General features: G+C 40.1%; 1 protein-coding gene and 1 long non-coding RNA gene across 8 annotated transcripts in view; one reads left to right on the top strand and one right to left on the bottom strand.

The window, feature by feature from the left end:
- Positions 1–13,313, bottom strand: part of CHST9 (carbohydrate sulfotransferase 9) — a 277,877-nt gene that overhangs the window by 21,021 nt on the left and 243,543 nt on the right. Inside the window, exons 1-2 of one of the 2 annotated variants that reach the window (XM_077135735.1) lie at positions 12,777–12,980; positions 9,321–9,358 (exon numbers count right to left, since the gene is read on the bottom strand). In XM_077135735.1, the coding sequence (XP_076991850.1) occupies positions 9,321–9,358; positions 12,777–12,792 (54 nt within the window). In that variant the 5' untranslated portion in view covers positions 12,793–12,980. Of the gene's footprint in view, positions 1–9,320; positions 9,359–12,776; positions 12,981–13,313 lie in introns of those variants that run through there. The other variant, XM_077135734.1, reaches the window with a different exon arrangement.
- LOC143662212 (uncharacterized) overlaps positions 1–13,313 on the top strand; it is a 337,353-nt gene that overhangs the window by 317,652 nt on the left and 6,388 nt on the right. The window lies entirely within an intron of this gene.

The following is a 13,313-nucleotide window of genomic DNA, read 5'->3' as shown; positions in this document are numbered from 1 at the left end:
CATTATTCACAATTGCCAAAAGATGGAAACAATCTAAGTGCCCATCAACACATAAAGGGATTAACAAAATGTGGTATATACATTCAATGGGATATTATGTATCAGTAAGATGAAATGATGTCCTGAAGCACATGACAAGATGTTTGAGCCCTGAGGACATAATGCAGAGTGAAATAAGCCAGACCCAAAAGGATAGATACTGTGACTCCATTTTTATGACCGTGGTAAAGGTGGCTGAAGGATGCACTGACTGAGTAGATTGGCAAGATGATGTATACATATGATTGAATATTGTGCTGCTACAAAAAGGAACAAAGTTGTGAGGCATGCAACATTGTGAGTGAACCCATGGGACATTTGGTGAGGCAAAATAAACCAGAAACAAAAGAGCAATTATTGTATGATCTCATTTAGAAAATACTTATAAGAAAACCGGGGCCTAGGTTGTAAGGACTACCATTTTGTCTGGAGTGGTAATTGTTATTGCTGGATTTTCAGAGGCTGTTTTATATTTGTATAACCTGATATTCAGATAAGAATGAAGGCGATCAGGTCAGGATTAAGGTAATTCAGAACACAGGGGTAAGGAAGACATTGTCTCTTCTTTAGAACCTCATCTACTCTTTGAGACCAAAGGAAGAAAGGTTTATTTTGTCCAGAACCTAAATTTTCTGTAGCACATAATCTAACTCAACTTATCTAGATAGCTCATTTAATCAATTGAAACACAGGGAGCCCAGAATAAAAATGAGGACCTTTAATCCTGTATAGCTTAATGTAATGCCTGAATATATCCCAGAATATATTAAGCAGATGATCAAAAAGTACTGGCAAAGTTCCTTCAGGCATGAGAGGAAAAATATTGAACTATCAAACTTTACCACCTGGGAAACCCCTGATACTGTGTCAAACATTAGGGACACCCAAATCAATAGGCCATGCCTTTGATCTTGAGCTTGCTCTTGTGAAGCTTATGTATGCAGTGGAGAAGCTTTGCCTACCTATAGGTATGCCTAACAGTCACCTCCAAAGGACCTCTTTTGCTTTTCAGATGTGGCCTCACTCTCTCTAAACCCAGCTCTGCAACTGAAATCATTGTCCTCCCCGCTACGTGGGACATGACATCCAAGGGTGAAAGTTTCCCTTGCGGCATGGGAGATGACTCACAGGGATGAGTCTAGCCCCAGCACTGTGGGATCAACAATACCATCCTGACCAAAAGGGAGAAAAAAGTGTAACAAAATAAGGTATCAGTAGCTGAGAGAGTTCAAATAGGGTCAGGAGCATACTCTGGAGTTTACTCTCCCATAAACTTCGGTTAGACATTGCTACCTATCATAACTTGCTGAACCCCAACCAAAACCATTCCAGCCAATCCTAAAGAACATCTAAGGCAATATCTAAGATTCCACAAGGGTTCATGTACTTGTGGAAAAAAAAAGGGGGGGGGGTAACTTTCCAGATACCTACAACCTCCAGATGGGTTCCTGGACCAGATTAAGTCCTGAAATCTAGAGGGTCCAGTGTCTCCAGAACATCAGATAGTTCCATCTCCCTACCCCATATTATTGAAATCCCTTCCAACATGAAAGAGGTAGAATGGGCATAGCCCAAATACCCCTAAAGAGTGGAGAAAGATCAAAGGGATATGGAGTTATACAGAGAAGTTAGGGTTTAACAATTGAGTATGTTTGCTGAATCATTATATTGATAATTCTTTTAGTCTCAAGTATCTTAGAGCAGCTAGAAGTAAAAACCAAAAATTGTGGAATTTTAACCCCTCCAAACTCTGTAATCTGTTCTACAACCAATTGTTGTGCTGTGGTTTGACATTTATTGCTTTTTTGTATAGATGTTATTTTTCACAGAAAGGAAAAAAACAAGATGATAAAAAATATATATATTCCTTTTAGCCTCCAATGTTCTGGAGCAGCTAGAAGGGAAAATCTGAGATGATGGTATGGTAGCCCATGACAAACTGTGGTATCTGTTCTGTAACTACCTGTTGGAGTGCTTTGAAAACTCTTGCTTTTTTCATTCTTTGCATATATGTTATATTATACAATAAAAATTTAAAAAAGAAATAAAGAAATAAGCATGAAAAATTAAAGAACAAAGCAAACAAACAAAACTCTGCTTGGCTGAAACTTTTCAGTTATCCAGCTCATCTTTAGGTAGAGATGCAAGCAAGTAGGGAGGGCTATGATTAAACACAAAGAGAGGAAGAAGAAGAGAAATAGACTGACTAGAAAATCATTCACTGAGTACAATTCACTGGCCTATTGAATGATACCATCTCAAGTGGTGTAATTCATTTACATTAGATGGTAAAGAAGCTATTTTTTCTTTTTAATAGATGCTACATTTTTTCAGCTTAATATTTCAGTATCCCGTGGTTGGTTTGTTCGTTTTTCATACCAGTAAGTAGACAATGATGCCATTATTATCAATAGTGAAGAACTTAGAATTTTTAGAAATAAAACTTTTCTGGAAAATATAAGAAGAACAAGAAAACATTTTAAAGTGGATGAGAATGGAGGTTTCTACTTCAATTCTAATTTTACATCTATAATATTTTTTGTCTGGGCTCTGCTTAGGAAAAATTGTCAGTGGGCAGATAATCCCAATGAAATTTTTTTCTAGTTTTTAATCTTATTTCAGATGACAGTTTTTTCTTAGGCCAGATTCACTTATTTAGTTTTAAAAAGTAATTTATACTGCATCATGTGTATATACTCACTTTGACTGTTGAAATGGTTTGGAAAAAGATAGAGCATATCATATATATCTGTATCTCAGGGTCTCACAGCCAGTTCCTTGGGTGCTGGTTTCAGAATTGGAGTGCTAAATAGGGTGGTCTTACTGGGTCATTTATTTATTGGAAGTCGTGGTACAGCCTTTGGTGAAGAATGAGGCTTTCAGAAGGAGAAATGCCCAGATCCAAATTCAAGCTTTGTCTTGGCTGAAGGGATTTTTAATTCAGAATCTCACGCTTCCTCATACATAGCACCTGATTCACATGTGGCATTTTGGACAAGCTACTCAACCCCTCTAAACTGAATCCCTTGATTTGTACCTCCATCCCAGGGTGGTGGTTGGGAGGTTTAAATTTAAATAAGATAATTTTATGTAAAATTTAGTTTCGTGTCTGCACACACAAAACTCATTAAGTGTTAAAAACTGTTATTATCATGAATTTGGTGCTGAGCCCTGGGGGACCTGGAAAATTATTAAACCTTTCAAGGCTGAGTTTCCACATGCAGAAAATGGAGATTACAACACCTGATAGAGCTGTTGTGACAAATAAATACAATATAAAGGATTGAGAGATTAACACAACCGTTGGTAGCTATTATTCAAACGCATTCCGAGTGAGTGAGAACTATCTACACCTGTGTTGCTAATAGCCTCTCAGTGTTGCTAATACACAATTTTCTTTATTCCCACCATTCTTTTCTTTGCGTTCTTTGTGCTTTAAACAACACCCGAGAACCATTTTCTTATCCAGTATATACGCCTTTGCACAGGTAAAGAGACTTCCACCATATTTTCACTTACTTGGCTTCTGACCAAAGAGCTGAGCCCCAAGCCCTAAGACATTCCCCATCTTAACTTCTATCTAAGTATTTTCTATGCAGGAGGCCATCTGACCTATAATAAAGACCACTTTTATAAATCCTTCATTGTGCCACCACTTTTTAATCTCAGTCTTGTTATCAAGCATTTTAAAAAAAAGAACTCATAAGTTGGATACCTTTTTTAAGGCACAACTTTCAATTCCAGAGAGTAATCTTTAAAGAGAATTTAGAGGGTGGGATCTTTGCTAGCGCTGTTAGCTCTGAACTTGAAAGGGGAAAATATTGTTAGGTAAAATTTGTCTCCTCTAGTGCATGGCCATTTTGATAAGAATAGCATGAGGCAAAATTATCTAAGGCAATCCTGCTTTAAATTTAGAAGTTCTAAAATTCACCCTACAGTGCAAAGGCAGCAGAGAATGGCATTACCATGTTTACCTTCAAGAAAAAAATCAGGTAACCAAGTCTTGACTCAAGTAAAAACTGTTTAACATTCTGCAGGCAATCATGGAATGTGGACACGAAGGTGAAATGACAATTTGGATATCCCATCATTTCCCTGGCACCGTGAGTGCTGTAGAGACCACGTGTAGTCTTGGCCTATCTCTTCTGGTTTTGGTTTAAATACCCTGTCTGGACTACAAGGGATAACACCTGGTCCTTACCTTATGAGGATCAGTGACACAACAGGTTTGAGCACTCCCGTGTTTGGGGAGCAGCCAGTATCTGGCTACTAGGAGAGTCATCTAATTAATTGAACAATTTACATTCAGCCAGCAATTGGGTTGAGTGTTTATAATGTTCAAGGCCTGGTAGTGGACATAGGATAAAGGATGATGCTAACTAGTCCTGGAAATCATATTGGGATACAATAATTAGAATGTAGAGTAGAATATGCAAGAATCTATAACAAAGGGGCAAATAAAATAATATGGCTCACAGAAGAGGGAGAGGTTTTTTCTTAGCTGTATGATAAAGGAAACCTTCATGGAAGAGGTGGTATTTGAGTTGAGTTTTGGAATATGAGTAAATGTTGTTGGTTGAGTGGTTTGATACAGGAGACAGTGTGCATAGAGAAACAGAATGGGAAATACATCTAGGTAGGCAGCGAACATTCTCTCCAAAGGAAATATGAGATCACAGGGCTCTTATTTCTACTCAGATGTTAGGGTTTTTTCCTCTAGGTGAGTGGGTTGAAACACTTATTGCACTTTTCATTAGAAATCCTTGTTGCACTTTTAAGATCACAGATACTCAGACAGGATCATCTCCAACGTTGTGGGACCTAGAGCAAGAATGCAAATAGAGGCCCACATAATTTGTCTAAATATTGGAAAGTTTTAAAGCAAGCTAAACCTGAGATCTGGCTCTTCTTCCCACCCAGACCGTACAGAATGTCCCCAGGGGGCACTCTGGGACTGGGAGGGTAAAGGAGTCCCGTTCTCCCCAGGCCCACCCTGCTGCTGGTGGCAGCACAAATGGTCAGGGGCAGGCAGGGCAGAAGGCAGGGACTCCTGGGCAGTGGCTGAAGCTGCCCCCAGCAGGGAGGGGGAATGACGGTCAAGCTTGTCAGGTGCCTGGGGAGGGCAGGGTCTCCTACCTCATGCCTCACTTTTGTGATTGATTGCCTGGAAGTTCTAACTACCTCCCAACAAGATACCCCTGAGCAGAAGGAAGGGTGGAAGCACCGTTCTTTGGGGACTGCAATCTGCCTTCACATCCTCCCACTTTGGGGGTGGCTGCCTGGAAGCTAAAGCACCCACTCCTTGGCTTTTCTTGGCAAAGCTGTGATTTTCATTCCCCAGCCCAATCTTGCTCCCTTGCCTAGAGAATCCAGTTCAACATTGGTGTCCTTCTCCTATATTTTGTGCTCAATTGGTTATCAAACTTTAAGACGGCTGATGGTTTGAAGCTGAATGTACCTCAGAAAAGATCATACTCTTTTACTCCACTCCTGTGGGTGCAGACCTACTGCAGGTAGGACCTTTTGATTAGGTTGCTTCAATTGAGATGTGGCCCAGCTCATTCAAGGTGGGTCTTCCTCCTCTTACTAGAGTCTTTTATAAGGGGATAAAAGGCAGAAAAAAGCCCCAGAGAAGTTTAGAGAGAAGGGCACAGAGAACCTAACAGAAGAAATTCAGAGAAGCACACAGAGAAACTGAAAGATAAGAAAGTCCCAGAGAAGCTGAGAGAGAAATATAGGAGAGAGAAAGTCACTGAAGCCGGAAGCTGGGAGCAACGAAACCCAGGAGAGAAGGACCAGCAGACTTTGCTATGTGCCTTCCTATCTGACAGAAGAGCCCAGCTTGCTAGTAGCTAGGTGTCTGTCTTCAAGGACAAAGCATTACCTGTTGATACCTTGACTTGGACATTTTCGTGGCCTAACAGCTGAAATCTTGTAAGTTAATAACCCCCCATTGTAAAAGGTCTATTGCATTGCATCAGCTTTTGCAAACTGAAAAAACAACTTTCTTATGAGGTTGAAAAAAGAAGGAAAATGTCTTTGTATTTCAGAGTTTGTGGTTTTTGGGGCCTTGACACAACCTCTCACCCCCACCCAATCCCTGCCAACCCCAGGTAGAGGCTGTTGTAGGTCAGATCTGAGGGTTGTGCTTTGTGTGAACCCAACTTTAGACCTACCAAACCAGAGTTTTTTGGGTTGGATGTGGGTCTTAGACTCTATCAACAAGCCCCATAGGTAATACCACATAGCAGGGTTAATAATCACTGCTAAGGTGAGGTAGGCTGGTATGTTTCATGTTTGTTTTTAAGCAGAGAAGGGCTAGGCATCTAGGAGACCAAATCAGAAGCGCGCTGAAGTCTGAGGGAGAGAGGGTGTTGAGGATAATAACGCTGAGGTTTCTGGCTGTAATGGCGGGTGGATGGTGTAGCCTCTCACTGAACTGGGGCCATCAGTGAGAGCGTCTGGGAGCCAGCACCTGGATCGTGAATGTTTTCTACAGCGTGCACCTCCTCTCCACAAGAAATCCAGCCCAACAGTCAGTATCCCTTTTTGTCACCTCATTGCACAAACACAAGGCATTTATTCACCACAGGTTTCAATTGCCTACCAAATAAAAAGGCTGTTTCCCAAAGTGAAATCAAAAGGGTTTTATATTCAGCTTTCTCATTCTTTTACTAACATATTTTAATTTTGTTTTGAAGGTATTGTTTTTGGTAGTATTATGAAGTATTATTTAGTGTACCTCATAAAACATATTCACAGAACCTATAGGGGGTCTTCTCTCTGCAAGGAACATTTTTCAGATGGGAAATTGTTGCAGTGCTGCACTGCCAAAGAGACAGCTGAAAAAAAATGGGTCATGCATTCATGCATTCATCTCATTCTAGGACATAAGCTGCCAAGCAGTTCGCTGCTCATTTCTGTCCGCTTCTCGTAAACAAGCTGCGTTAACAAGTTACTTTCAAAAAGAATACTAATTTCCCTAGTGAATTACACAAGAAAGAATTCAGCATTCCCTCCAGAGGACTCAAATAGTTGTTTGTTCACAAAGCTCAGGTGTGGTAAAACAGCTGATGGCTAAAAACACAGGCTGGATATTGGCCAGCAGAAAAGAGCTTCCTTTTCACTCCAGCCCTGATTTCCCACATTGGTGTGCAACTCATCGCTTGCCTAATGGGTAAAAAAAAGGACTCATTTTCAATTTCAGTTTCATTACACAATCTGTAGTGCCTAATGGAAGGATTTAGGGGCAAGATTAAGGTTCAGTAGTACTCCATTTTAAATTCCTTTCTTAGAAAAAAAACACCGTATTGATTATCCAAATAGAGCTTTAAAAAATGTTGCCCAAGAGCCAAACTCTTTTGGTGGCAGAGAAGTTTAAAGAAAGGAGTGACTTCGTTTTCTTGACTCTTTGCTAGAATTTGGATAAACTAGAGGTGTAAGATGCCTCTGTGAATTGCAGGGCCAGTGCCAGTTTATTCTTACCTTGAGAATGAGACATGCATGTTCCAATTTGGGAGAAAAATGAATAGAAATCCCAGCATAGAATTAGAGATATCAGCTGGCAGATACTGATTGAAAAATACCTTTATTTGTTCTGAGAATGGCTGTATAGCTAAAATACTTAACGCCCTTCCCTCTATTTATTAAAGTCAAAGGAATTTCACTCTCTTATTGGGATTAGAAACTATTATGCTTTTATCTGGCACCAAATCAATGTTTAAGATTATGAGTAAATATTTGGTGTTCTATTTTGGCAGCTACATATTCAATTAGTTGAGCTAAATGCAAAAAGAAGGAAAATAGAGGAAATGAAAATCTGCCCATAAGAACTGGGCTTTAGATATTTGTTGATCAACTCCTTTAACCTGTTTAATAAGAGAATAGATCCCTTTATAAAGAAAAGTATTCTCTACATGACTAAATAAATAAAAATTGGCACAATGAACTTTTGTGATTAACTGTTGGTCAACTTCACCAAGTCACTGGAGTATATACAAATAATTGAATATACAATGATATAGAAACACAGTTCAAACGGCAAATAAACTACTAGAAGTGGCCAACGGATTTTGCTGTTACATAATGATGGCATTTTCACGTATTCAGAAGCATGCTACTGTGATGAATACTGAGAATTACATTCCAAAGCAAAATGGCATCTGATAAGCATTAAATTTTCCTACAGAATTTACAGTATAGTATGCTAGTTAAATGAGTTGACTATTTTTAAAGCTTGATGGGTTACAGGCATCTGGCACATATTAGGTAAAGTTAGGAGTTAATTTGGGTGGAATGACAGTGAGGGACTAGAATTGGAATTTATTTTGGAGTGCATTGGGGGAGAAAAACCTTGAAAAATGTACCCTTAACTGGTGTAAATGTAGATTTATCACTCTTCTTGGTAAGGGTGAGTTATAATTTATGTCAGAAGAGGGGAAAAAAAAGAGGCACGGAGATTTGTGTCTGTGAATGAAACCTGAGCATATTTTGCCACAGGCCAGTGTCTGCCTCCCCTGTGCCTAAGGTGACACAGGCAGCATTGGGGGTGGGGGTGGGAGTGGGGAAATGCAGCCAGACTGGCTATTAAAGCCCAGGGGGGAGCGGGGCCAGGCGTGATTTTGGTGAAGCCTTTTCTTGGTTTGTATGTGTGGCTGCATGTCTCAAGCACCTCAAACAATTGTAAATCACCCCGTCTACCTGTAAATATAAAAAAGTAAATTCATAAAAAGGTTGGGTAAGCAAACAGTGAAGCGGATAGGAAGGAGCTGGCTAACTGTGAGTAGAAATGAAATATCAGAATGAGAAGTCAACTTTCTGTAGGTTCCACTGCTAGGGGTTCAGATTTTGCTCTTTGGGAATAAATGGCTTTCTGCTGTATGATTTAAAACTTGGGAAAATCACAGAGAAGAGTCACCTTTGTTAAAGGAAAAGTAGATAGATGTATTTATTTGCAGCCATGATAATATCTATGCTGGGGCCATGATGTGGTCAGAGGGACACTTAAAGTCAGAACTGGCAGGGTTTTACTTCGCTGCTGTTTCCCATGGGTTTGCTAGACTTGGGTACAGCAGGGTGGAGACAAGGAATGGGGTTGGGGGAGAGACAAGATAGAGCATCATTAGCTACATATGACCAGTTTATTTGTTCTGAGAACTAATTACATGTGTATATGGCTTATGTCCAATAATTAGCATTGCCCATTTTGCATTTAAAAATGCATAATTTATAACATTTAAAGCAGAATTTTATATTACAGTTTATGAAAAGCAAGGAGATACCTGGTTGATGATATGTTCCTGGATTTTTTCTCTGGTCACTGAAAGAGAAAGCAGAGAGAAATTTAACGTTAAAGAATTACAGTGAATAAAATGCAGTACCTGATCTTGTTCTGTTCTCAGTCAAAACTCCAAGGGTGGTCGTGGGCTCATTGACCAAGGACTTTTATCACAATATGAACATTAATAATCACTCCAATGATCAGGATGAAAAAAAAGTCAAAACCTAAACAATTCACATTAGACAAAGACAACAGAAAATGGAGAGAAGTGCAGGATGGTTAATACAGAATATACCACACTTTGGCAGGGAAATGATGAAAAGGACTGAAGATGAGCTTGAATAACAACCAGTCAAAGGTTTCCAAACAGTGACAACCTGTCCTAGTATAATACTAACGCTGAGTTCATGGAACCCTGAAGCCTAGATAAGGAGACCGAGGTGGAAAATGACAGAAGGGTTACTTTTTAAAGCTTTTTCTTGTGAAAATGATGATGTCATTATTATACTCTGGTGTTATGGCACTGCCAGAGATATAGACCATCTTCCAGAGATTTATCATCAACCTAAGAGCCAGACATTAAGGGGCTCTAGGCAGGGGTGGATGTAGGGACACTGCAATGGATGGTCAGCTTTGCACTTTGAAAGAATCACTCAACTCCAGTTGCCGAGGGAAAGCAGGTTGGAGGGATGGTGGGGGTGGCAAAGACAGTACAAATCTTAAGTTTTGTTTCCTTTGGGCCAATGGAAACCTGAGTAAATATTAATTGAATAATTGTAACCTAATAATGTGGCAGCCCTTTGTAGTCTAGAAAATTGAGTCAATGACAACCTGGTATCTGACTACTGCTCTGCCATTTACTAGGTATTTAATTTGGGGTCAGTTACTCAATGCTCTAGCTTGTTTGCCCCCTATTACAAAGGGTTAAAAATATCCACCTCTCTCCAGATCTGTGAGGAATAAAAGGAAATAAGCAGGAAACTTGCAAGCAAACAACAGAGAGAGGGACATTCCAGTCAGGACAGGACAAGTCAAGTCTCAGAGTCTCAGAGGCAGGAGAGAACAGGGTGTGTTAAGGTAAATTGTGAAGAGCTCTGAGTGGCTCAAGTATGGCATGTGGGGAAAGAGACTGGTCCTGGGAGGTTGTTGGCTTGAGGCAGAATGGAGAAGGACTTTGCAGACAGTGGGAAGCTAGCAAAGGCTTTCCAGAAGGGGGATGAGGTAATTAAAGCTGTTTTTTAGAAGGAAAACTCGGGTGATGGTGTAGAGGATGGCTGGATTGGGCAGTAGAGAAACCAATGACCACATGCATGTCAGACAGCAGTGATGAGGGTGTGAGAGCAGTGAGAGAAGTAACAGAGGTGATGCCTGGAATAGGTGGTCTTTCTAAAGTGGCTTATTAAGTTACTGAGTGTGGCTTGTGCCCAGACTTAGAATGGGGATATTCAGAGGTTGTGAAAGCTGACATGAGAAGTCTGACATTTGGACAACTTCAATGCTCTGATTTGGCTGTTCTCCAAGGGTTAGGGGAAGGAAGTTCTTGCCACATGCTAGGCCTTGTGTGAGGAACTTCTTATACATTATATTCTTGGACAACCCTGTGAAGTAGAGTATTATTTCTATTTCTTTTTAGATTAGGAAACTGAGGCTTAAATAGGTTAAGAAAATTGGCCAAGTTTACACGGACCCCCAAAGATATCTAAGGTAAAACTTTGTCTCTCTTGACCCACAGTGATAGGTGAGTTTCAGGATCAAACCAGTCTTATCTGCCTGATATATTTGGACCTTGTTACTCCAGCTTTCAATTAGAAGAGAAGTAAAAGGGGAAAAATTAGAACACTCAATAAGGTTGTTAGGGGAGCAGGTTAAGTGAAACAAATAAATGGATACCCCAGGATCCTTAAGTTTTAACTTCATGATCATCTCATTATGTCCTCTGAAAAAGAAAATGGAGACGAATAAACTGCAATGTGAGGTCAGGGACGCTATTGTTTTGACTTACAATGAAGGTAGTTTTGGAAAACGCAGTTTATTCACGAGATTTAGTGTCAGATGTCACAGAAACACGCCCAACAATGTCCACCGACATTTAGGTCACCTATTTCTCTAAGATTTATAATTCCAAGGTGAGTGCCTTAAATTCTTCAAACTCTCTTTGTGGCGGACACTTAGTAATCCCTCATTAGAAGTAGTTTGGTTGATCACTTCAAGTTGAAGAAAACTCCAAGGGAAGTTCTTTCACTGCCAAGCCCGTTTAAAGCAGTGCTTCTTAACCTCTTTTGGGTGACAGATGCCTTTTAAAATCTAACAGCAGCTATCAGTTGTTCTCCAGAAGAATGGCAATACATGGCAAAATGTGACCATTTCAGGCAGTTAACAAATCTTCTGAAGCCATGCACATATTTGGAAGAATCTGCCCCTTAAAGCCTATTTTGAATGGTCGGTCCCAGCATGTGAAATAATTTCTCAGATTCCACCCTTCTGGCCAAGCTTCTGGACCTTTGAAACTGTAGATTCATAGGTGGTATAGCTATGTCTCCTAATATAACAAGCTGAAGGTATCAGTCCAACCTTTTATAATATATTCATTCTAAAAAATATAATGCCTTCAATGTGTCAGATACCTCCTAAATGCAGGGTATGTAGCCCATCACTTGTGTCTTTCATAGCACTTCTCATATGACATGCAATTATTTTATTAATTTGTATGTTTGCTTGCTTCTTTGCTTGTCTCCCATTCGGTAACATAGGCTCCCTGAGGTCGGATACTCTTTCCTTTGTGTTTCCTGTTGACTCCTCAGAGCCCAGTCCTGCGTTGGCACATCCTAGATGTTCAATATAGATCTACTGAATCACTGGCTGAGCACCAGTGGATGGGGGTACGTACCAGCCTCCAACATTTCAAGGGCAGCTGCTCCCAGCTCTGGCTTTCTCTTGTAAGGGGATGTGAATGCATCAAAAAATTTGAGATAGACCATATTATGGCCTACAGTTGACTGCTGATGAATTCTGGACCATACGACATATTTTGTTTTGTAGTAAAAACCCTTTTTGCATTAAATACCAATTGTTTTACCAAGAACTTTTAAGTAGCTTAATAACAGTGATCATATCAAGTGTCCCTTTTTTCATGTTTTATATGACATCTGTAATGTCCTGGTTCTGCATTAGGAACACAGTACGTGCTCAAGATGTGGGAGTGGAAGTGAAGGACTGAGGGTTAGTTTTAGATGACTTGAAGGATCATAATTTATACTTTTCCTGACGATCCACACTGTAATTGTCCTTTTAGTTTGAATGTACCCAAATATCCTCTATCTTGTTTCACTAAACTACTATTTTACTAAAAAGGTTCCTTGGCATAGCTAAAGTAAATATATAGGCTTCATTTTAATTCCGTTGTTCAGTTAGAGGCCTTTGGGTGGGGGTGAGATGGGTGGCACCAGGACAGTCTAACCTGAGATTCCAGCCATATGGAGGAGCCAGGACACAAACCAGAGCTGAGTCTTGGGATGGCCAGACAGGCTGTATACAAGTTTCTTTGGCAAAAGTTTATAGCAAGTCCAGGATTCGTGGTGTCTCCCCAGATCTGGAAGAGGTGGTGGCTGTAAACAGCAGGGAACATATGCAGGCGATGGAAGCCTTAGGTACTAGGTCGTGTTCCATTGAGGCAACAAAACAGGAGTCCAGTTGCTGGGGAACTGGGGGATAAGGTAAGAGCTGATTCAGAAAGTTACAAGGACAGTCTTCCTTTTAGTGAGGTCAGGTAGTCATTTGAGTATTGAGGGCTTGTGAGCTAGAGAGACTATTTCTGTAAGTAATACAATTACGTAAATATGAGAAAAAATGATCTACTCTACACTGAGCTATTAACATTTGAAAAATTAAAACACATAATTATATAATTATTTTGTGGCCCTAGTGGTTCTGATTGCTGCAAATGATGATTGTTTTCTCTCTTGCTTACAGAAGGTCTTAGCCTGGTGAGGTAAAT

The sequence above is a fragment of the Tamandua tetradactyla genome, chromosome 18 (genome assembly GCF_023851605.1).
Source record: "Tamandua tetradactyla isolate mTamTet1 chromosome 18, mTamTet1.pri, whole genome shotgun sequence".
Taxonomy (NCBI): Eukaryota; Metazoa; Chordata; class Mammalia; order Pilosa; family Myrmecophagidae; genus Tamandua; species Tamandua tetradactyla.
This window is presented reverse-complemented; position numbering and strand designations above follow the sequence as displayed.